At 58.0% G+C, this 23079-nt stretch overlaps 1 protein-coding gene across 13 annotated transcripts in view; it reads right to left on the bottom strand.

The window, feature by feature from the left end:
- GRIN1 (glutamate ionotropic receptor NMDA type subunit 1) overlaps nt 1–18852 on the bottom strand; it is a 50312-nt gene extending 31460 nt beyond the window's left edge. For 9 of the 13 annotated variants that reach the window (XM_054174521.1, XM_054174518.1, XM_054174520.1 and 6 more), the window contains exons 1-3: nt 18435–18850; nt 14802–14936; nt 4066–4242 (exon numbers count right to left, since the gene is read on the bottom strand). In XM_054174521.1, coding sequence (XP_054030496.1) covers nt 4066–4242; nt 14802–14936; nt 18435–18692 — 570 coding nt within the window. In that variant the 5' untranslated portion in view covers nt 18693–18850. Of the gene's footprint in view, nt 1–4065; nt 4243–14801; nt 14937–18434 lie in introns of all 13 variants that reach the window. The other 4 variants (XM_054174513.1, XM_054174515.1, XM_054174514.1 and 1 more) reach the window with 2 other exon arrangements.
- Nucleotides 18853–23079: the final 4227 nt, after the last annotated feature.

Genomic DNA, 23079 nt, shown 5'->3' with positions numbered 1-23079 from the left:
GGGTCCACGGAATTACCGTGGAAGTAAAGGACAAAAGGCTGCGTGCGGCAAGCGCTGGGCAGAGGCAAGCTGTGAGAGGGATGAGTGTTTGCGTGGCTGCCCTCACTATCGGCACCGCAGCCCTGCTCACCCTGGGAGGGCACAGCAAGGGGGGTGTCTCAGCTGAGCTCCTCACCTCCCGCCAGGAGGGAGCAGCTCTCTGGAGCTCCGCTGTCATCCGCACGAGAAAGTGAAAGCTCTCTACGTCCCCTGCTGGCTCAAAGCGTGGCGATGTGAAGCGATGGCGATCATGGGATGACATTGCAGCTATTACCTGGTGCCTGGGGAGGGTTGAGGGCACCTCATGGCTCTGTGGCACGCAGGTGGCCCTGGGGAGTGCAGCTGCTGAAGACCACAGTGCCCATACCATGGCCCTATGCATGGCTAGTGAGGTTCACTGCTTGGTGGTCTCCATGCTGCTGGCTGGAGCATCACAGCTGGGCTAGGGGCAGGTGGCTCAGTGTGCACTGACCCTGCAGACAGCAACCCAGAGCAGAGAGCTTGCTCTTCCCCTTGTCTCCTGCCTCAGCCACTTCTGCTGTCTGGCTTCAAAGGAGCCAGGGGCATGAACCCTACTTTTGGAGGCTTCCTCTCCTTCAGGCAGCGTGCAAAGGATCAACGGCCTCTGCTCTCAGGAGCTTTGACCCTGCAGCAGGGTGCAAAGAGCCCCATGGATCTTCCTGGGAGCAGCCACTGTGGTTAGGCTGAGAAGCTCACCCTGATGGTGCCTGCAGGATAATGCTTGGCAGGCTTTGGCAGGGCATAGCCTGAACTTTTGGCCCTGTCCCAGCCCAGCTGGGCACCCTGATCTGTGTGCATGGAGTACAGGACTTGGCTCTATTCTGATCTCCAATCTGCAGCACCTTATGGCAAAGGCAAGTGATGACTGCCAGGAACCTGACCTTTTGCACCCCTGCACTGCAAGGGTTCATGCTCCCAGCTCATTGCTTATGCAGGCAGGTTTGAGCTCTGCATCTTGCTTTCCAAACTAGTTTGTCTCTTCCTGAGCACTCAGACCAGCCTTTGTCTCCTTTCTGTGCAGCTGTGTGATCTGCTCTTTCTTCTCCTTGGGCACAGCCAGGCAGGGTTTGGATTGCTGAAAGAGCTTGGGTCACTGCAAGAAAAAGTATCTGAGGAGGCAAAACCTGCTTGGAGCCCAGTTCTGTCTTCACTTCTCATGATGTTCCACAGCAAGGATTTCTGCAGTGGCTCCTTTGAGTCTGCTCAGATTGCAGTGAGACCTGGAGCAACCAGCGCCTCCAGAGAGGGCAGAGCTGCAGCAGGACAGTGTGGACATCCTCCAGTGATGAGATATTGGCCACTTTGCCTCAGGCACCATCAGTTTAATCAGAAACCTGGGCACCCACATTGCAGCCTCCAGCCACACCCTCACCCTGTGTGCCCAGGATGTGCTGGCACCTCAGCCCAAGCTGCTCAGCAGAGCCTTTGGTGCTGCAAAGCTGGGCCTGAGGGTGCTTGGTCATCTCTGCCTCTCCCTGTCACTATCCCTATTGCCAGGATCAGACCTCTCTTTCCCATTTCTCCCCATTTCTCCTTGCAGGGACCCATGAATCCAAGATTTCCTCTTCCCAAGTTCTCCAGCATCCACTCAAACCCTGACCACTTTCATGAACACCACTGTCCCAGAGGAAGGGACCCAGCACACCAGGGACCTGCCACCTCTGGCTTGGACACATTCTGATTTTCACAGCATCTGGGGCTTGCTCCTGACCCTGAGCAGCACTGGGGCCGTGGGGCCTGCCCAGGTGAATGAGCAGAGCTGTTCTGGGATGAAGCAAAAGCTCAAGGCTGGCAGTTGCTGCAGACAGACCTAAGACAAGGCTTGCACGTGGTGGGTGTGCCAGGGCCAGCCAGCCTGGCCTGAGTGCTGGGCTCTAAATATCTGCTTGAAGAGCAAATCTATGCAACAGTGCCTGAGTGACACCCAGAGCCAGCAGAGGTTCCAGGGCACAAGCTATGCTCAGATCCAAGAGCTCAGGTGAGCCTCTGACCCATAGCAGACTCCCCAGGTGCTCAGGGGCCTGATCCAAGCCCTGAAGAGGTCAAGAGCAGTCTGCTGCTTGCTGCCTCTCCAAGGCTCAGGCTGCTCTGGAGGAGGTTTGGGATGGGTCCAAAGAACCACTGCCTAGCATGAAGAGTCAGCAGATCAGTGACAGAAGAACAGTTAGACAATGGAAGAGGTTGAGGAAGAGCAGAAGGCCCCAGCAGGGATATCTACCACCTTCAAGAACAGTCAGACCAATCAGTCTCACAGAGCAAGCCCCCAAAGGAAACAAGGTGTGGTGTTATAGCCCAAAGGGATGATAAGATGACCTCCCACCATCACAGGGCACATGGCCCAGGCTGGAGGATGCCCAAGGCATCTGCAGTAGCCCACTGGCTGCCAGGGGACACCAAGACATGGAGATGCAGTGCAAAAGCAGGGCAGGGCCGAGGACAGAGACTCCCTTCCCCATCTCTCCAAGGCTTTCCTGTAGGATGGGCAGGCTGAAGAAGCGCAGCCTGTGCCTGGGGCACTGTGTGGGGTGAGCAGGGAAAGGAGGTAACCAAAGTACCTGCACTGCAGCTGCAGGAACATGGAAAGTGGAGACCAGAAGGTACAAAGCAAGGGCTGACAGACTGCCTGTGAGAACAACCTTCCCACAGCCTTCCCTGGGTGAGGGACACTGTGCTGAGAAGAGGCTTTGGAGAGGACACTGGCCTGGTGCCAGCCAGCAGCACACTGCCCTTGGAGGCACCAGGAGCCACCACGGCTGGTGGCACACCAGTGTCTCACAGCAGCCCAGGATGCAGCAAGGATGAAACCTCCTGGAGACCACTGCCAAAGCCAAGAGCCTGTTGGTCAGTGGAACTTGTGCCAGCCCACAGCCCTGCACCAATTGCTCCTCCAGTGGCTTGACCAGAGGGTGACAAAGAGCAGGGGCAGGCTGTCCTCTCAGCTCAGCCACCAGCTCCAAGTGCCTGTGGCCACCTTTCCTCAACAGCCAACTGCTAAATGTCCAGCAGGTGCTGGTAGTGCTGGAGAAGAACAGGTTGTAGTCTCTGCCTGTGATCCAGGAGGGAACAGCCAGGAATGGGTGACTGCCCTGATGCTGCTGGAGACTTGGAGATGGGCTCAGCCTCTGCCCATTCAAAGGGGACCCCGGCCGGGAGGACTGCTGTGCCTTCACCCCGCAGGGCAGGAGGTGGTTCCTTGCTCCCTGTCTTCTCCTTCCCTGATTGTCTCAAAGGCTTGTTGGATCCTTTTGCTCAAGGGCAGCAGGTCTGGAGGAGTCCTCCTGACTCCCTAGCAGGCTCAGGGGCCTCCCCTGCTCCCTCCCTGCTCCCGCGGGGCCCTGCGTGCGAGGTGCCAGGCACCCCCCGGGCAGAGCCGCTGCCGCCAGCCGCAGCCACCCTCCCGTGCCAGCGCGGGGGGTGGGGGGGGGACAGGAAAGCAGCGCTGGGCAGGGGCTTCAACGGAGACGGGCCGGGGCAGCCTGCGGCCGGGCAGCCTGCGGAGGGGCTGCAGCACACCCCCGGAGCAGCCCCCGGCTGCCCCTGCCCCTCCTCAGCCCCTGGGCTGAGCCCCAGGGAGCCAATTCGGAAGCTGCTTTTCGGGGGCCGTTTTGGCGGGGCTGGGGCCGCCCGGCCCCCCGGGGTGGCTGTGGTGGGGCAGATGCTTCCCTAAGGTGAGCGAGTGGTCCTCCCCTGGGGTGGGAATCTCGGGTGAGGCATTTGCAGAGCTCCAGGTTATCCTTCCCTTCTTTTTTTGTTTCTTTGTTTTAGTCGATTTTACACGCAGGAGATTTTTGACCATGGCAAAGCAAGTGAAATGAATAAAGTACAAAGTTCTGTCAGGTACTAGTCAGACACTGTTGATGCTTTAAGCATGTTAGCCATGTTACAATGGAAAGAAAAAAGGTGTTTTACATACAGGAATCTACATACATACAACAGCCTGAGACTTCTAGCTCTGTTGCTTGCTCTGCTTAAAACAAAGCTACAAGACAATGTTCAGGAACTGACCTTGGACTCTTTCTCCTCCAGGAGGGTCTCCAGCTTCTTCTGTGCAGCACGACCCTCGTGGTCGTCGCTGACGATCAGGATGACGTGGTTCCAGTTGAAGACTCTCATCATCTCGAACCAGACGTTGGCCTGGTGGGAGTAGGGGGGCACCGTGCGCAGGAAGGACAGATGGATGCTCTGCAAGGGAGAACAGCAGCTCAGCGCAGCCTGCCCGCCGCGGCGGCAAGGGGGAGCCTGCAGGGACAGGGCTGGGATTGAGAGCACAGGGCTAGGACTACACAGACAGGGCTGGGATTGCAGGCACGGGGCTGGGATTGCACACACAGGGCTGGGATTGTAAAGACAGGGCTGGGATTGATAGCACAGGGCTAGGACTGCACAGACAGGGCTGGGATTGCAGGCACGGGGCTGGGATTGCACACAGGGCTGGGATTGTAAAGACAGGGCTGGGATTGGAAACACAGGGCTGGGATTGTAGAGACAGGTTTGGGATTGAGAGCACAGGGCTAGGACTACACAGACAGGGCTGGGATTGCAGGCACGGGGCTGGGATTGCAAACACAGGGCTGGGATTGTAAAGGCAGGGCTGGGATTGATAGCACAGGGCTAGGACTACACAGACAGGGCTGAAATTGCAGGCACGGGGCTGGGATTGTAAAGACAGGGCTAGGACTGCACAGACAGGGCTGGGATTGCAGGCACGGGGCTGGGATTGCAAACGCAGGGCTGGGATTGTAAAGACAGGGTTGGGATTGATAGCACAGGGCTAGGACTGCACAGACAGGGCTGGGATTGAGAGCACAGGGCTAGGATTACACAGACAGGGCTGGGATTGCAGGCACAGGGCTGGGATTGTAAAGACAGGGCTGGGATTGGAAACACAGGGCTGGGATTGCAGGCACGGGGCTGGGATTGCAAACGCAGGGCTGGGATTGTAAAGACAGGGCTGGGATTGATAGCACAGGGCTAGGACTACACAGACAGGGCTGGGATTGCAGGCACGGGGCTGGGATTGCACACACAGGGCTGGGATTGTAAAAACAGGGCTGGGATTGTAGAGACAGGTTTGGGATTGAGAGCACAGGGCTAGGACTACACAGACAGGGCTGGGATTGCAGGCACGGGACTGGGATTGCAAACACAGGGCTGGGATTGTAAAGGCAGGGCTGGGATTGTAGAGACAGGTTTGGGATTGATAGCACAGGGCTAGGACTACACAGACAGGGCTGAAATTGCAGGCACGGGGCTGGGATTGTAAAGACAGGGCTAGGACTGCACAGACAGGGCTGGGATTGCAGGGGACAGGGCTGGGATTGCAGGGGACAGGGCTGGGATTGAGAGCACAGGGCTGGGATTGTAGAGACAGGGCTGGGATTGTAGAGACAGGGCTGGGATTGTAAAGACAGGGCTGGGATTGATAGCACAGGGCTAGGACTGCACAGACAGGGCTGGGATTGTAAAGACAGGGCTGGGATTGCAGGGGACAGGGCTGGGGTTGCGGGGGACAGGGCTGGGGTTGAAAGCACAGGGCTAGGACTGCACAGACAGGGCTGGGATTGGAAACACAGGACAAGGGCTGCACAGGCAGGGCTGGGATTGCAGGCACAGGGCTGGGATTGTAAAGACAGGGCTGGGATTGCAGGCACAGGGCTGGGATTGTAAAGACAGGGCTGGGATTGCAGGCACAGGGCTGGGATTGTAAAGACAGGGCTGGGATTGCAGGGGACAGGGATGGGATTGTAAAGACAGGGCTGGGATTGCAGGCACAGGGCTGGGATTGTAAAGACAGGGCTGGGATTGCAGGGGACAGGGATGGGATTGGAAGCACAGGGCTAGGACTGCACAGACAGGGCTGGGATTGCAGGCACAGGGCTAGGGTTGCAGGCACAGGGCTGGGATTGTAGAGACAGGGCTGGGATTGCAGGGGACAGGACTGGGATTGCAGGGACAGAGCAGCAGGTTTAGATAGACCTCTGGGTGCACACCTTGAGCTGGCCTGTGGTACCTGCACTCCTTTCTTCTGGCTCTGAAGCCAACCATGGCTACCATTTTGTACCTCTCAGTGGTGAACCCTTGGCAAAGGGGCTGACTGCTTTGTGGTCTGTAGGTGCATGGTGAGGATCAGCCTCTCCAGCAACCACCTGCCAGCAAGGTTCAGTGCAAACCCAGCCCTTCCTCTTGGCTTTAGGAAAAAGTTACTGAGCAGCAGGCATCAGGAAAAGAAACCAAATTCCCTTCAGAGAGAGACAAGGAGCAGCAGCAGGTGCAGATGAGTTTTCTGTCAGCAGAAGGGCTCAGGAAAGCAGTTTTCCAGCATCAGTTTGGCTGTTTCTAGGTCAACCTGTTCTGCAGCAGCCTGCAGGAGGGGACAGCTCTGCACTTGTGTCCTGACTAACCTTATCTGATTCGAGCAGAGGCATTGTCATGGTTGGCTGATTGACCACTAGCAATTGCAGCCTAATTAAGCAGAGCACTCTTAGGGGAGCAATCAGGCCAAAGGCTGCAGCTGACAGAGAGGTTTCACCAAAACAGAGCCTTTCCCAAAGGCCCCAGAATCAAATATTAGGGAATGAAAGTGCTTATGCTCAGCATGGACCTACTTGACAAAGCAGCTGCTTGCTGGAGGAGGCAGAAGCCTGAACAGGAGAGGACAAAAAGCAAAGTGCCATAATATTTCTTTTGAAGGCTGAGATTGTCCTCTGGACCAAACAGAGCTTATCCAGACCTGCTCAGCCAGGGACCAGACCCAGCAAGGGTCAAAACCAGTCCTGAATGGGCCAAAGTAATTGATGTTGGAAGGGAAAAAGGCATCATGTCAACCATGGCCCTTGGCATGAGGAACAGGCAGAGCAGATCACATCCTTTGCCCTTGCTCAGCACCCTGATCAAGTCAAACTGAAGCATGGAATGCAGAGAAAACAGTGCAAGCCCTGCCATGGTCAGGTCTGTGCACTGGGACAGAAGCTGCATCCTTCTGCCCTGGTCCAGAGCACAGAACAGGCTGCCATGGGGGGTTCTGGAGCCTCCCTCTCTGGAGGCATTCAAGACCTGCCTGGATGTGTTCCTGAGTGATCTACTCTGGGTGATCCTGCTCTGGCAGGGGGTTGGACTGGAGGAGCTTTGAAGGTGCCTTCCAGCCCCTAACACCCTGTGATCCTGTGAAGTGCTGGGGGGGGCAGCAGCACAAATACCAAAGCACTGGAACCATCTCCTGATGCCTGAAGAAGCTGAGCAGAACTGTGGATGAGCAATTGAAGGAGGAAATGAACCAGGAGAGCTGCAGCAAGAGTCTCAGAGCTGCAGGTTTGTGTGACTGCTACAAACACTCCCAGTCCCACAGGAGCAGGAGAAGTGCAGCTCAGCACACGAGCCCAGGGCTGGGCAACAGCACTGGGAAGCAGCTCCCCAGGGACAACCTGAGGGAGCACAACCCATGGTGGGCACACCAGCAGTGCTCAAGTTCTCTTTGGAGTCAGCAGAGATGCCCAGGTGCCTCCAGGCCCAGGGGCAGACAAGATGGCTCTGAGTGCTTTCATTTTTCAATCCCTGAACATTTAAAATTGGTTTAAAGAAACCCAGGGAGAATGAAAATGGAAGGGGTGGGGGGGTGGAAATCAGAAGAGAGGAAATAGAGAGGAAAAATAACAAAAAAGAAGAGAATAGCCTAGAGTAAAAGCAAACAAAACCCAACCAACCTAAAACACTGGCTGAAAAAAAATCAACATTCTGACTTGAAATGATTTCAATCCCTTTCTGAAATGAGAGCAGCTTGGAAAGCAGCTTGGAAAGCAGTGCATCAAATTTGTTCTGCTTTCCCAGCTAGCTCCCCCAAAAATGCTGTTTAAATTGGGCATGGCTTGCTTCAGAGTTGCAAATACAACTGGCTTCAGATGAACAAATGGTCCTGGGTGCCCTGAGTCGCTCAGGGAGCAGTCCTGGGACCAGGCTTGCTCAGCATCTTTGTTGGCAACATGGACAGAGGCACTGAGGCTCCCTCAGCAGGGCTGCTGATGACACCAAGCTGTGTGGTGCAGCAGCACTGGAGGGAAGGATCCATCCAGAGGGACCTGGGCAGGCTGCAGAGCTGGGCCCAGGACAACCTCATGAGGTTCAACAAAGCCAAGGGCAAGGTCCTGTAGCTGGGGCAGGGCAATCCCAGGCATTGCTAGAGGCTGGGCAGGGACTGGCTGGAGAGAGCCCTGAAGAAAAGGCCTTGGGGGTGCTGGGGGAGGAGAAGCTCAGCAGGAGCCAGCAGGGAGCACTTGCAGCCCAGAGAGCCAAGCAGAGCCTGGGCTGCAGCAAGAGAAGTGTGGCCAGCAGGGCCAGGGAGGGGATTCTGCCCCTCTGCTCCACTCTGCTGAGACCACAGCTGGAGCTCTGGGGCCAGCTCTGGAGCCTCTGTGCCAGGAAGGATCTGGAGGGGCTGGAAGGTGTCCAGAGAAGGGCCACGAGGAGGAGCAGAGGGCTGGAGCTGCTCTGCTGTGGAGACAGCCTGAGAGAGTTGGGATTGTGCAGGCTGGAGAGGAGAAGGCTCCCAGGAGACCTCATTGTGGCCTTCCAGGAGCTGCAGGGGGATACAGGAAAGCTGGGGAGGGACTTTTGAGGGTGTCAGGGAGGGATAGGACTCGAGGGGGATGGAACAAAACTAGAAGTGGGGAGATTGAGATTGGCTGTGAGGAAGAAGTTGTTCCCCAGGAGGGTGGTGAGAGCCTGGCCCAGGCTGCCCAGGGAGGTGGTGGAAGCCTCCTGCCTGGAGGTGTTTGCAGCCAGGCTGGAGGTGGCTGTGAGCAACCTGCTGTGGTGTGAGGTGTCCCTGGCCATGGCAGGGGGGTTGGGACTGGCTGATCCTTGAGCTCCCTTCCAGCCCTGACAGCTCTGTGATTTCTCTGATTCTACTGCACAGCTGCTGGAGAGCAGCTTGGTTTCTGAGTCTGGGCAAATCTGCTGTCTGAGGTGGTGCCCAAAGGGTCCTGGCCTCACTCTGGTGCTATCTCAGACCTTGTACAGAAAGTAGTAAAATGTAAATAAATCACTACTGGGTATAAAAAGTAAATCAATGACAGTGCTAAACAATCCCACTGGGCAGATAAGGGACTTAAACTGGTTGCACCAAAACAACCTCTGCTCTTCTCACCTCTTTGCTCTGGGAGATAGGAACTTGCTTCTGCTTGCCCCTGGCTGCATTGTTTTGGCTAAGTCTAACTCCTCTCTGCTCCTTTTTCTTGTCCCTTTTGTGTACAGGGAGGGGGAGGAAGGGGGCAGGGAGGGAGAAGCTTGTAGCTTCCCCTGGTCTTTGGCCAGGGGGTTCCTTGTGCTGCTTATTAATTGTAAGTATCTGTAAATATTTGTTGTAAATATTGTTTATTTTGTGCAAATAGAATAGAATAGAATAGACCAGGTTGGAAGAGACCTTCAAGATCACTGATTGCCTTCCATTGCAGGTTGTAGTTCTGCCTCTAAATACAGCTTCCATTTGCTTCCAGCTGAGCTGGGCTGGCAAAGTGAATGTTGGGGGTTGGGAGGGAGATGATTTTCAACCCACCACACTGGGTTACAGAACTGTAGTTTTTAAACAGGGTAGTGCAGAACAATGCCTGAGTCTAGGATTCTGTCCACAAGAAGGACCTGGAGCTGCTGGAGAAGGTCCAGAGGAGGACACAGAGATGATCAGAGGGCTGCAGACCCTCCCCTGTGGGGACAGGCTGGGAGAGCTGGGGCTGTGCAGCCTGGAGAAGAGAAGGCTCCAGGCAGACCTCAGAGCAGCCTTCCAGCACCTGAAGGGCTCCAGAAGAGCTGGGGAGGGACTTTGGACAAGGGCTGGGAGTGCCAGGCTGAGGAACAATGGCTTTGAGCTGGGAGAGGGGAGACTGAGAGTGGAGAGGAGGAAGAAATTGTTGAGAGTGAGGCTGGGGAGACTCTGGCACAGGCTGCCCAGGGAGGCTGTGGCTGCCTCCTGCCTGGAGGTGTTGAAGGCCAGGCTGGATGAGACCTTGAGCAAGCTGGGCTGGTGGGAGGGGTCCCTGCCCAATGCAGAGGGATTTGATCTAGATGACCTTTAAGGTCCCCTCCAGCCCAACCCATTCTGGGATTCTGCTGGCAATGAGCCCCAGGACTGAGCTGCCTGGGCAGTTTCAAGGAGCCTGACAGAGATCCCAAGATCTAAAGTTGTGATAATTTGGCAAAACTCCTCAGCTGGGTAAGAAAAAGAAGCCTTGCCCAGGCTGTCCAGGGAAGGAGCCTGGGCTGCCCTGTCTCCTGCTTTGCTCACCCTGCCACCAGCCAGCACATGTGTGGCTGAGCCCCCCAGAAAGCCACTTGCCCACTGCCCTGCATGGATGTGCTGAGACAACTCTGCAACTGCTTTGATGTGTCCTGGGAGGGATCTGAGAGAGACAGATGCATGGGGAGCTGAGGCACTAAAGCATCTGCCTTCCCTGCTGTGCCTGGAGGGGAGGGCTGGTCAGCCCCTGGGGAACAGCTCAGCACCACAGCATCATCCCTGTGAAGTGCTGGGGCTGCTCTGCCCTCCTCCTGGCTTGCATCCTGAGAGCCCCTGAGGAGCTCTCCTGCACTGGGCTGAGTGGGCTCCACCACTGCCAGCAGCAGAGGCTGCAGCCCCTCATCTGCTCTGACTCTCTGCAGGCTGTCCCTGCTGCTGGCTGTGCTGCTGGCTGCTGGCTGTGCAACCCACTCCTAGGGCAAACAACTCTCCATGACCTCAACCAGGCTCTCCAGGCACTTCTTGCAGGTGCCAAGGAAGGAGGCCTGACCCTGGCCTTGGTCAAGGGGAAATGCTTTTCTTCTCACTTTCAGTGCAGCTTTTTATCACAGGCTCACAGGATGTTAGGGGTTGGAAGGGACCTCTGAAGATCTTGGAGTCCACCCTCCCTGCCAGAGCAGGAGCCTAGAATCCAGCACAGGTCCCACAGGAACACATCCAGACAGGGCTGGAAAGGCTCCAGAGAAGGAGACTCCACAACCTCTCTCGGGACCCTGCTCCAGTGCTCCACTTAACACCATTTATGCTGAGCATTGGTTGCCAGCAGGGCAGTAATCAAGAAAAACGCTCCCCTCAAGGAGCAGGAAGCCCTGGGAAGACATTGAGTGGTTCCAGAGTCAAGGAACCAGAGGGAAGAGTCATCCTCACAGCCAAGATGGAGAGAGAAAGAGAGAGACAGAGCTCATTTCAACTGCCAGGACCAGATGCTGGACACTGAAATGGCTCCCAAAGTGCAGAATGACTCAAGTCCATTTTCCATCTCTTCCAGCATCAGAGCAGGTCCCCATTAACAGCCACCCTTGACCCTTCACTATGCTGCCTCTCTGGTGAGGGGATGGTGTGGGGCTCAGCACCTTGGGGCAGAGCTCTGCATCTCCATCATGGAGCTGTGGTCCCACATGGTGGTGATCAGCAGCACCAGGCCTCCCTGGGGAGCTGTGCGTGTCCCCACCAGCCCTGCTCTCATGCTCTGTGCCACTTCATGCCTCTCATCTTGCCAAGACATCAATGTCATCACGTTTTCTTTTGGTTGAAATGTAAAGGAGCTGTACCTATCCCCAGTGACACCTGGGGATCAGAAGCACTGACAGCCCAACGTGTCCAGCCAGGGGGCCCAGCGCGAGAAGGTCACAGTGTGGTTTTTGCAGCACTCAGTCAGTGAGGAGTTCATTAAGGTCTCTCCATAGTGAAGGGCACCACACTGATGGGTACTGCTCTGCTGCCCTTCCTGTGGGACCCTTGTCTCTCCTGCAGTTCCCTGCTCACCTCACTCAGAGGTGCCCAGGGTTCCAGAGAGCCCTCAGGGTGCAGGTGGGACGGAGCTGAATGGATCTCGGTGAAGAATCTTCCTTGAGATGTAGGCACAAGGAGGGCACACAAAGGCTGCTAGGGCAGAGTGCTCAGCTCACATATTGTTTCTAGAGCAAACAGTTCCTTGAATCCTGGGAGCAATCAGGCTTGCTCCCCTCAGGGATCTTTGTGGGAATGCTGGCTATAGCTCGTGGACTGCTGTGCTTGGCTGGGGATGCTGCAAGAGCATCAAAAGGCACTGAGCAAACCTGTCTGTGCCAAGGCCCACCCCTCTCACCCACCCCTCTCACCCATACCTCTCACCCACACCTCTCATCCACCCCTCTCACCCACCCCTCTCACCCACACCTCTCACCCATCCCTCTCACCCACACCTCTCATCCACCCCTCTCACCCACCCCTCTCACCCATACCTCTCACCCACCCCTCTCACCCATACCTCTCACCCATACCTCTCACCCACCCCTCTCACCCATACCTCTCACCCATACCTCTCACCCACCCCTCTCACCCATACCTCTCATCCACCCCTCTCACCCATATCTCTCACCCACCCCTCTCACCCACACCTCTCATCCACCCCTCTCACCCACCCCTCTCACCCATATCTCTCACCCACACCTCTCACCCATACCTCTCACCTATACCTCTCACCCATACCACTCACCCACACCTCTCACACATACCTCTCACCCATCCCTCTCACCCCTCTCACCCACCCCTCTCACTCACCCCTCTCACCTATACCTCTCACCCACCCCTCTCACCCCTCTCACCCACCCCTCTCACTCACCCCTCTCACTCATACCTCTCACCCACCCCTCTCACCCACCCCTCTGACCCTGCTGGCAGCTTAGCCTTAGGAGTTCCAGAATTACCTCTGAGACTTCGACACCCTGTGAAATTTAGCTAAAATTGGCTGATGCCTTCAAAACCAATCAGGGGCATGCACACAAAGTGATCTTAGAAGCTTGTTTCCATAGAAACTAAGCTGAAAGCTATAATTTCCTGAATTAAAAAAAGGCAAAGGCAAGTTGATCACTGGGAACCAAAAAGGGACCCAGCTGAGTGCCCCCCGTGTGGCCCCAGCCAGGCTGGCCTCATGGCTGTGCAGAGCCTTGCATTGTCCTGGCCCTCCCTTCTGCTGCCCTCCACTCCCACCTTTGCTGTCCCCTCCAGCTCCTCTCAGTGCCTCATCCTTGCTCATCATCACAGTCCCTGCCCTTGCCCCATCTTCTGCCTGCAGCTCCCCTCTCTGCAAAGACCTCAAAGTCCTCCAGGCCCTGGATATCTCAGTGGGAAGCAGGCTGAGCATGAGGCCAGGCAGGCAGGAGTGCTCAGAGAGGTGACCCTGGTAGTGTGCCCTCCCTGCCCAGTCTCTGCCAGGAGAGTGAAGCCCACAGCCCAAGACCCCCAGACATTCAGTGGGGACCATCTCCTTGTCGCTGCAGTGGGTCACCGCTGCTGCAGGGCATCGCTGCTCCAGCTCTGAAGTCAGTCAGGTAGGTTTCCTGAGCTGCTTCTGCAGAAAATGGGTTTGAAAGAGGAGAAAAATAGCTGGAGCTGAGCCTGCTGGGACAGCTCCCAGCCCCTGAGGGTGAGCAGGGAAAGCAGCACAAGGTCGTGCTGTGGACAGGCTGCCAGTTTGCTCCAGCGGGCAGGGCCCTGCGGAGATGCCGCTGGACCTATGTGTGCAGGGTGCCCTCTCCCTGTCCTCACCTGCACTGTGCCGAGGTCCCTCTCAGTGACACTGCTGAGCAAACCTGGCTCCCCTCCACTGCAGCACGAATCAAATCCCACCTGCACATTTCCTACCCCTGGCCTGCCTTCTCCCTCAGCCCACCATCCTGTTCCCACCCTTCCTTCCAGCAGTGCCCTGCATGCCCCCAGCCCTGCCAGCTACCATTGCTGTCCCTGCCATGCTCTTGGCTTGCCGGCCTTCCTACCATGGTTTTGCTTGTTGGGGGATGCCAAGACCTGCTGCTGCTCCAGCCCAGCAGTCCTGCTGCTGCAGCTCTGGGAGCCTCTGCTCCTGCCTGCTGAGGTCTGCCTGCTGAGGTCTGCCTGCCTTCGGCACGGGGGCGGAGGCACTATTTTTGCACTGAACATTTGCATTTGGGGAGGTTCACATTTCCCAAGCAAAGGATGATTCGTGCTTCAGATCAGGCCTGCTCTCACCCACTGAGCTCCTGCACCTGGACTGGAGCCTCCACCAAGGCTGCAGGGGCATGAGGTCCGCTGGCCTCTGCTAACCCCAAGGTGTCCTGGTGGGATGGGTTGTGAGCTGATCTCCTGGGGCAAGAGTTGGCCAGGGCAGCATCTCATTGCCCCTGCACACAGCAGCCTGAAAGTCTCTGTGTTTGTGACCCTGGAATCTGAGCCTCCTTCCTAGGTGCTGTCAGGACTGAATGTCATGGGAAGCCTCAGGATAACTTGTTAGCCGATTCTATTCTCTCTCTCCTACCAATACCACATAAGCCCAGAGGACTTCACACAACCAAGCAACCCTCAAGCCCCAGGTAGCTCCTGCCCAAAAAAACCTCAAGCCCCAGAGGCTCTGCCCCTTGCAGGCCCCTCTGACACCTGGGGAGCATCCAGAACCCCCCAGCTGTCACCAGTGAGCAGGGCAGGAGCTAGTTGGTGCATTTGCCTTGGCTGAAGAGCAGCCAGCCCAGCAGCCTGGCAGAGCAGCGCTGCAGAGCTCATCCAACACTATGTAGGTCAACACTGGCAGCTGTGAAAAAATAACATACTGGGGAATGCAGGAGGGGAGGGGGAGGGGAGGCAGCAGCAGATTTAACTGGAGAGGGTGGATGGACAGACAGACACAGAGTTAGGCAGGGCAGTGCAGACATCATTAACCCTCCTGAAGGGCACTCTGGCTTCACCCCAGTGAGGTACCAGGCTAGAGACATGCAGCAGTTACCTTGTCAGAGTATATAGACATGCGTGTTGTCAGACCAATGACAGGGATCCGGTAGAAGCCAGCTGTGTATGACACAGGAGTTGGTGTGAGGTGGTCGTTGGGAGCAGGAGGGTGGCTAACTAAGATTGCATAGACCTGCAGGACAGGATACACGACACAAACATTATTTCACGGGAGCCCTGCAGCGCCATCGCTTCCCTTTGCTCTGCTGCAGCCTGAAGCAGCCCCCAGTTAGCACCACAAGGGCATGGAAAGGCTCAGGGGAGAGCTTAGAGCTGCATTTCAGTATCTGAAGGGGAGCTGCAGGCAGGCTGGGGAGGGACTGTTCAGAAGGGCCTGTGGGGACAGGACCAGGGCCAATGGTTTGAAAGTGGAGCAGGGCAGCGTTAGGTTGGACATCAGGAGGAAGTGCTGCACAGGGAGGCTGGGGAGAGCCTGGCACAGGCTGCCCAGGGAGGGGGTTGAAGCCCTGTCCCTCGAGACGTTCAAGATCAGACTTGCTGTGGCCCTGGGCAGCCTGAGGTTGGAGGTGTCCCTGGTGCCTGCAGGGGGGGTTGGGGAAGATGCCCTTTGAGGCTCCCTTTCAATCCAGTGCAATCTGTGACTCTATGGAAGGGCAAAGCGCCGGGGAGCAAGTGGTGCTGTGCCACAGCTCGGCTGTGATGGTCCTGCTCAGGATTGTATCTTAATGGCAATGCCATCCCTGGCCACTCTGCTCACTAAACTAATAACTTCCATGGGTTACAGATTAAAGGGAAGCATCTCCCTCCCAGCCACGCTGTGTAATGCGATTTCTTTAACCACACGTTTAATACTCTGTTGTAATTCCCCTCTGAGGACTATTACAAACAAAGTGGTCAGCTGGGACTCTGAGCAGGAGAAGGAGCACAGAGCCACGGAGCAAACCATCTGGCCCTGAGCACACAGGCAAATGGGAGAGCTGGGGGGTGGCAGAGCCTGGGGTTTGCCCTCAGCACTCTGGGGAGATGGGGTGCAGGGCATCTGGGTTAGACTGAAATGCAGAAGAGAGCTCTTGGTCAGATCCTGCTGTAATTACAGGGTTGGGATTTTGGGTTCCAGCAGGATCCTGGCTTGTGTCAGAGAGGAAGGAGTGGGGTAATCCCCAGGGGATCCTTTATTACACTGATGTCCTTTCATGGCACAAGGAATGTCCCCAGCTGGTGACAGCTCTCCAGACAGGCTGAATCAGTGCAAGGACTTTGATGTCTGGGAGAAAAATCACAAATATTCCTCCTCCAAGCAGCTGCCTGAGCCCCAGGATGTGATCTGCTGCTGGGCTGCAGCCACGGCTGGCTAGGACAGGAGAGAAGGATGAAGCCTGCCTGGGGAAGGGGACCTGGCCACTGTCTGGGAAGAGGGAAAATCCTGCCTGGCGCTGGTTGGGAGCAAGCTGAAGGTGCAGAGTGAGCCGGGGCGGAGTTGGAGACCCTGCCATGGGAGGAGTGACTGAAGAACGGGTTGGGGAGGTCACCTGGGAGGCAGGAGGAGGGGAGTGCCCTGCACAGAGGTGCCCAGTGCCCTGCTGACAGGAGGGGTGGGCGAGGACCTGCACCTAGCTGGGGCGCGGACCTTGAGGCAGGGCCGGGCACTGGGGGCAGAGGCTGGGGGCCGTGCGGGGGCGAGGGCTGTGCTGTGCCGCACAGCAGCTGACCGACAGGAGCCATTTTGCATGTGCGGGCTCCCAGCCCCTCCTTGCCTTGCAGCCCTCTGCTCGGCCACAGCATCAGCGAGCCAGGACCGATGGTGGCTGTCACCCACCGTGGGAGAAGACCGTGGTCACCCACAGCACCCTGACTACCGGCGCCCACAGCCTCTTCTGCACCCTGTCTTAGCTGCCCCTCATGCCCCACCGCTTATGCAAGGCCGTGCCAGCGCCTGCAGCCCTGCACCAGCCCTGGGCTCCGTGCGGTTTGCCTTGGGGACAAGGTTTAGAGGTAGCCTGGGGACAGGCAGCCATCAGCCGAGCGGCTTAAATGGAGCCCCGGCTCAGCGGGGAACCCGAACCAGCCCTCTTGCTGCTCCGCACCGGGCAGCTGGTACCTTTGCCAGCCTGCCCGGCTCTGCCACCATTCCCAGGGATGCCGCTGCCACCCTCCAGCCCATCCCTGGGCAGCTGATCCGCGAACGCAGCACCTCTGCCGCGCTGAGCACCTCTGCCCTCCCCGACTTCCCCCCACGGCTGGCTGTGGGTCCCTGTGTGCCCGCACTCGTCTGTGTGTGCGACCTGTGTAGGCATCTTTTGCAAGTGTGTGTGCATGCACTCGAGGGGTGTGGGGTTGTACCTGCATGTCTGCCCTCTGGGGGGAATGGTGCTGGTTAGCTTGGCTCAGCACCCACAGGGGAGCCAGAGGGACCTAAGGCACCCAGGCTGCACCCAGCACTGCTGCAGATGTGGGCTGCTGAGCGTGCCCCGTGCAGAGAGGAGAGGGGAGAGCTGTGCTTGTGTGTGCAGCATGCACAGCATGCCCGGTGTGCGTGCCCGGGATGGGAGCGTGCACGCCCTGCCTGCAGCCTGCGTGTGCCCATGGCTCCGGTGTGTGCGCGGCAGGGAGTGTGCTCCTGTGCCCTCTTCACACGCTGCCTGGTGCTGGGGGGGGCTGTGGTGCTGGGTGCCATGCAGGGTGGAAACAATCCTCCTGGTGCTTGGCCTGGGCTGCGTGCAGGGGGTGCTTGTAGCGCACGCAGCAGGGGGGTCTTGCATGGCAGTACGTGTGGGTATGCACACAGCGTGGGGGGTCGGGCAGGGGGTTGGAACTCGATGATCTTTAAGGTCCTTTCCAAGCCAAAGCAGTCTGTGATTCTGTGTGTGTGCGTTGGATGGCATGTGTGCAGCAGAGTGCAGACATGCAGTGCCCTGTGTGTGCCCACGGTGGCACAGTGTGCGTGCATGGCACACATGTATGTGTGCCTACAGACATGCCCACAGCCAGGCGTGAGCAGGGTGTATTGTGTGCATGCACGGTGCTCCCCATGCCCACAGCTGCCTGCAGTGTGGGGTTGCCCAGATGTGCACTGGGTATGTGCACACATAGCTCTGCATGTGCCCGTGTGTGCCCCTGGCACCGTGTCTGTGCTGCACGGTCTGTGTGTGAGTGCATGCAGCTCTCTGCACACACGGGCTTGGGTGGGCACCTCTGCACACCCTCCGTGTGTGTGCGTGAGCCCCTGGGCTCTCGGGGGTGTGTGCAAGCCTGTGGGTGCTCTTCTGTGTGAGCAGATGCCCGTGTGTCCCCCGGGCTGCGTATGTGAGTCCGGGCAGACCCCGAGGTGTGTATGAGAGCCTCTGTGCACCCCGCGGTGTGTGTGGATGCCAGTGTGTACCCTGGACTGTGTCCGTGAGCCCGTGAGTGTCTCAGGGTCGGCGCGGGTGCCCGTGCGGGTGCCCGTGCGTGTGTCCGTGAGCCCGGCCGCGCTTGCATAAAGGCTGCAATGCGGGCAGCGGCACCCCGGAGCCCCGGGGCAGGACCCCGCTGGCCGCTGCTCTGCCCAACCCGAGCCCCGTCGGCGTTCGGCCGCGGGGGCGGTGGCTCCACTCCCTCCGGGGATACGGAGCGGGGGGGTGCCCGGCGGAGGTGGAGGCGGCGATGGGGGGCGGTCGCCGTCCCGGGGTACCTGGCTGGAGATGAGGTCCTCGCAAACGGAGAGAGCCATCTGGATGGCGTTGGGCTTGTGCGTGACCGAGGTGGCGTTGAGCTGGAGCTTCCATGTGCCGTGCCGCTTGTTGGCCTGGTTCACCGCCTCACGGAAGATCTGCTCGTGTTTCTTGGTGCTCAGCACCGCGCCGATGTTGACGATCTTGGGGTCGCAGCCGGCGCGGGCGAAGGAGGAGGAGAAGAGCAGGGCGAGCAGCAGCAGCCGCATGGTTCGCATCCGCCGCCGGCCCCAGCGCTCTCCGCTCAGCGCAGCCCCATGCGGGGCCCGGCCCGGCGCGGCGCGGGGCGCTCTCCGTGGTGCTGAAACGCCGCTCCGCTCCGCGCCGAGCCCAGCCGAACCCAGCCGAACCCAGCCGAACCGCTCCGCCCGCCGCCGGCTCCGCCCGCCCCGCGCTGCCGCAGCCCCCGCCCCCGGCCCGCCCCCGGGACCCCCGCCGGCCCCGGCCCCTGCGGCGCTGCGCGGCGCCCTCCTGGCCCTGGGACCCCCGCCGGCCGCGGCCCCTGCGACCGCTCTTGCCCTCTCTTGTCCGCGGGGCCCCCGCCGGCCCCGCACCAGCCCCGGGCTCTGCGGCGGTGGTTACCCGCGCTGGTCCCGGGCCCTGCGATAGCTCTTGCCTGCTCTTGTCCCCGAGACCCCCACCGGCCTCGGGCGCTGCTGTAGTGCCCACACCCCCGGCCCTTTGACCCCCAACAGACCTGCGCCCTGAGGCAGCTCTTGTCACCTCTCCGTCCCCGGGAGCCCTGCCTGACCTGAGAGATGTGGCAACGCTCGGCCTCCAGCCCCGAGACCCAAGCCAGCCCCGGGCGTTGCAGCAATGCCAGGACACCCAATCCGCTCTCAATTCACGGGACCCCCGCCAGCCCCGAGCCCTGCAGCAGTACTCGCTCCCTCGGCCCGCCCCCGGGACCCCCGCCGGCCTCGGGCTCTGCGGCAGTGCCTCGCCCGGTGCGGGGTCCGTTGTGCACGGACACAGCCCCTGCTGCCTGCCGGGCTGCTCACCGAGGGGATCGGGAATGGGTTGCTGGGCTGGGGTCTGGCTCCCGCCCCGCTAGGAAGAGCGTCTGGTGCGGGGCAGGGGGCAGAGCTCGTCTAGGGGTGAAGCTTCGTCTAGTGGTGAACATCTCCTGATATCCTGGGTGCCCCGGTCTCCTGGGGGTCCCATCTCCTGGGTGCCCCCATCTCCTGGGGGTCTCATCTCCTGGGTGTCCCCATCTCCTGGGGGTTCCATCTCCTGGATGCCTCCATCTCCTGGGTGCCCTCATCTCCTGGGGGTCCCATCTCTTGGGGGTCCCGCTCCATCCTTTGCAGCAGTCGGGGGCCATGTGTTCCATTCAGTTTGGGAGGCAGGCTCACATCAGACAATGGGTAAAACAGGGTCTTCCCCAACCATAATCACACCAGACTGGGAGCAAACCAGGGTCTTCAGGATTTTTTCTCCAGAGCAAACATTCCCCCTTATGCTGCATCTCTGGAAGCCAGGCTTCCCAGCCCTGGCTGGGGACGGTTCCTTGTGACATGGATTCCATCAGGGTTTGAATTTGCTCCAGTGCTGGAGAGCCTTGACCAACACTCCTGCTGGGCATGGATACCAAGCAGACACTCAGCCTGGTTCCTTCTCTTCACTCTGTCCCTCCAGACAGAGCCACCACTCTTCCAGACATTAGCTCACAGGGCAACCAGCCATTTCCCTCCATTTAATTCACCACATTCCTCTTGCATACGACCTTAAGATTTCTCTGCTGAGATCTCTTGGGGTTCTCTTCAACTATCTGTCCCTGGGCTTAGCCTTCCCAAAGGAGATAGAGGCACAGCAGCTAGTGGCCACCTCCAGCTCCATTGCTGAAGGTGATTTTTCACTCATAAGATCTTTTGGGTTGGAAGGGACCATTAAAGGTCATCTAGCCCAACCCACTCCTGCACCATGCCTCTCCCATTCCAGGGCCAGAGGGGTGAGGTGGCCAGAAGAGCACATTGCTCCCAAGAGCTGCCACTTTTGGCCTGGATGGAAAAAACCCAAAGGGGCTGCAGATAGCCAGAGGGTGTTGCTTTGTGCTGGCAGGGGACAGGTGCCATCAGCCAGCCCACTGTATGCCAGCCAAGAGGAGAGCAGGCTGAGCACTGCAGAAGAAAAATCACCAGGGATATTTTTACCTCAGCCATTTTGAGGGTGCTGCTGCAGCCCACCTCTGTGCCTGTTTGCAAGGGGAGTTGAAGCAGAATATTTCCCCCCCCCGCCCAAAGCAAATTTCCTCATTGGCATCTCCGAGGCGCAAGTTGCCATGGAAACCGCTTTGCCTGTGTCCCACGTTGCCCACATGCACTCAGCAGAAGCTGCAGAAGCAAAATGGCTGTTGTGTAATGCGCTGCAGGGGGGGCAGTGTGCTCCCCCAGCCCCCTTCCACCTCGGAGACCCTCCCAGAGGAGCTGCGGAGGGTTTGGGAGCGTGACAGAAGCCACAGAGCTTGGGATGTGCTCAGTGAGGGCAGGAAAACGGGCTCACCTCGCCTTAACTCTTGCACTGCTTTCCATGGAGCTCCACACTGACCCTGCTGTGCTCTCAGCATGGACTTCCAGGCAGCTTTACCCTTTCCAGTGTCCTGGTGTCATTCCTGCTCCTCCGTGCATGGAGGTGAGGGCCTTGCGGGACTCGTGTGGTGTGGCTCTGTCCACTCTGAAGGGACAAAGGGTGCAAGATAAAGGCAGTTGCATCCATACCCTTTGCACACATTTGACTTCAGCCCTGTTATCTGGGTTCAATTCCTTCATTACATCCTTTGTCTACCACGTGCATTTCCAGGAGATTGGGAGGGAACTGTTGTGGAGCAGGCTAGAGACACCTAGATCTTGGTGGATGTGATGGCAGCAGGACAATAAAGGCAAGGCCTGGCCACAGCAGGGGACTTAGCAGAGAAGGTGGAGGAAAAAGGCAGGCTTTGAAGTATCATTTGCCTTGCTCCCACTGGAGTGCAAAAGGTCTTTCCTCATTATCTGGAGCTCCCTGCAGGGAGAAAGGGAATGTGGATACTGAGCCCCTCCTGTGTCACCCAGGAGGACCATCCTCAGGGACAGGGTCTTCCCTCTGTGCCTCCAGTCTTTTTTTTTTGTCTCCAGAGGCTCCTGTTCCTGATCCTTCTACAGAGATCTGAGGAGTGGCTGCTTCCCTCTCAGGCCGTGCCTCCCACCAGGCCCTGTTGTCCTGGCACCAGGAGCAGCCCAGATCACAACCTCCAGCCGCCAGGCTCAGCCGGCACAGACGCTGTCACCACAGGACTTCCACTCGTGCTGTGTCCTCAGGCTCTTTGATCAGCTGAAGGCTGTGGGTGCACACAGGCTTCTCCCAGGGTGGAAGCCATGTAAGTGGCAGCTACAGCCACGTCCAGCACCTGATCCTTCTCCACAGCAAGCAGCAGGCTTTGCTTCTCCTGCCACTGGCTCCTGGCACAGCACAGCAACCTTCTCAGCCATGGCTGGGCCCTAGAACTTGACACAGCCTCCTGTTATTAACCAGCCTGTGTGTGCAGTGATCCTGCTCTTTATGTTTGGCACCTTCTGGATGCAGAGGAGCTGGACAAGGGCATGGGGCTGATGTTGGTGTGTTGTCCCACTGCCTGTGGATGCTGTAATTCCTTCTGTGTAAAACCTGCAGGCTTGAGGGGAGCGATAATGAACCCAGCTGGAAGCTGCCTGGGGGTAAGGCAGGATGTGGGAAAGATACTGTGGAATTCCACAGAAGAGGAAATCAGGCATTAGGAACATGGCAATTGCAGAGGACACCAGGGAGCTCCAAACAAACTGAAGCCTTAGTCTGAGAAGCTAAAATTGAATGAGCAGCAGCAACCCCCCCTAGATATGGAAGTGCTCTCTACAAGACGAAAGAGTGGTTCAGCTAAGCTGTAGAATGAAGCAAATCACATCCTGAGTGCCCATGGTGGATCTCTAAGAGCAGTGAAGAACTGGAATGTGGTGGTAGATGTTCACAGAATCATAGAATGGTGTCTCACCGCCCCCACTGGAAGGAATTCCTTCCTCATCTCCAGTCTCAATCGCCTCTCTCCCAGCTCAAAGCCATTGTTCCTCATCCTGGCACTCCCAGCCCTTGGCCAGAGTCCCTCCCCAGCTCTCCTGGAGCCCTTCAGGTACTGCAAGGCTGCTCTGAGGTCTGCCTGGAGCCTTCTCTTCTCCAGGCTGCACAGCCCCAGCTCTCCCAGCCTGGCCCCACAGGGGAGGTTCTGCAGCCTCTGATCATCTCTGTGGCCTCCTCTGGAGCCTCTCCAGCAGCTCCAGGTCCTTCTTGTGCTGGGGGCCCAGAGCTGGAGGCAGTGCTGCAGGTGGGGGCTGAGCAGAGCAGAGCAGAGGGGCAGAATCCCCTCCCTGTGCTGCTGCTCTCCCTGCTCTGGCTGCAGCTCAGCACTCAGCTGCCTCTGGGCTGCCAGGGACCACTGCTGTGAATTGTTTCCCTCAGGTGAAGTTTTTGGGTTAACCAACTCTTCAGAAACTTCTCCAAGTTTATCAAGTTTCAGAGGAAGCTTTTCCAAGAATGGGTTCTGCTCAGTAGCAAAAATCTGCCAAGGGAAAGGATTTGTTGGAATCCTGGCTATGGGAA

This window comes from Dryobates pubescens, chromosome 29, assembly GCF_014839835.1.
Source record: "Dryobates pubescens isolate bDryPub1 chromosome 29, bDryPub1.pri, whole genome shotgun sequence".
Lineage (NCBI taxonomy): Eukaryota > Metazoa > Chordata > Aves > Piciformes > Picidae > Dryobates > Dryobates pubescens.
Note: the sequence above shows the minus strand (reverse complement) of the source record. Positions and strands in the feature narration are given on the sequence as shown.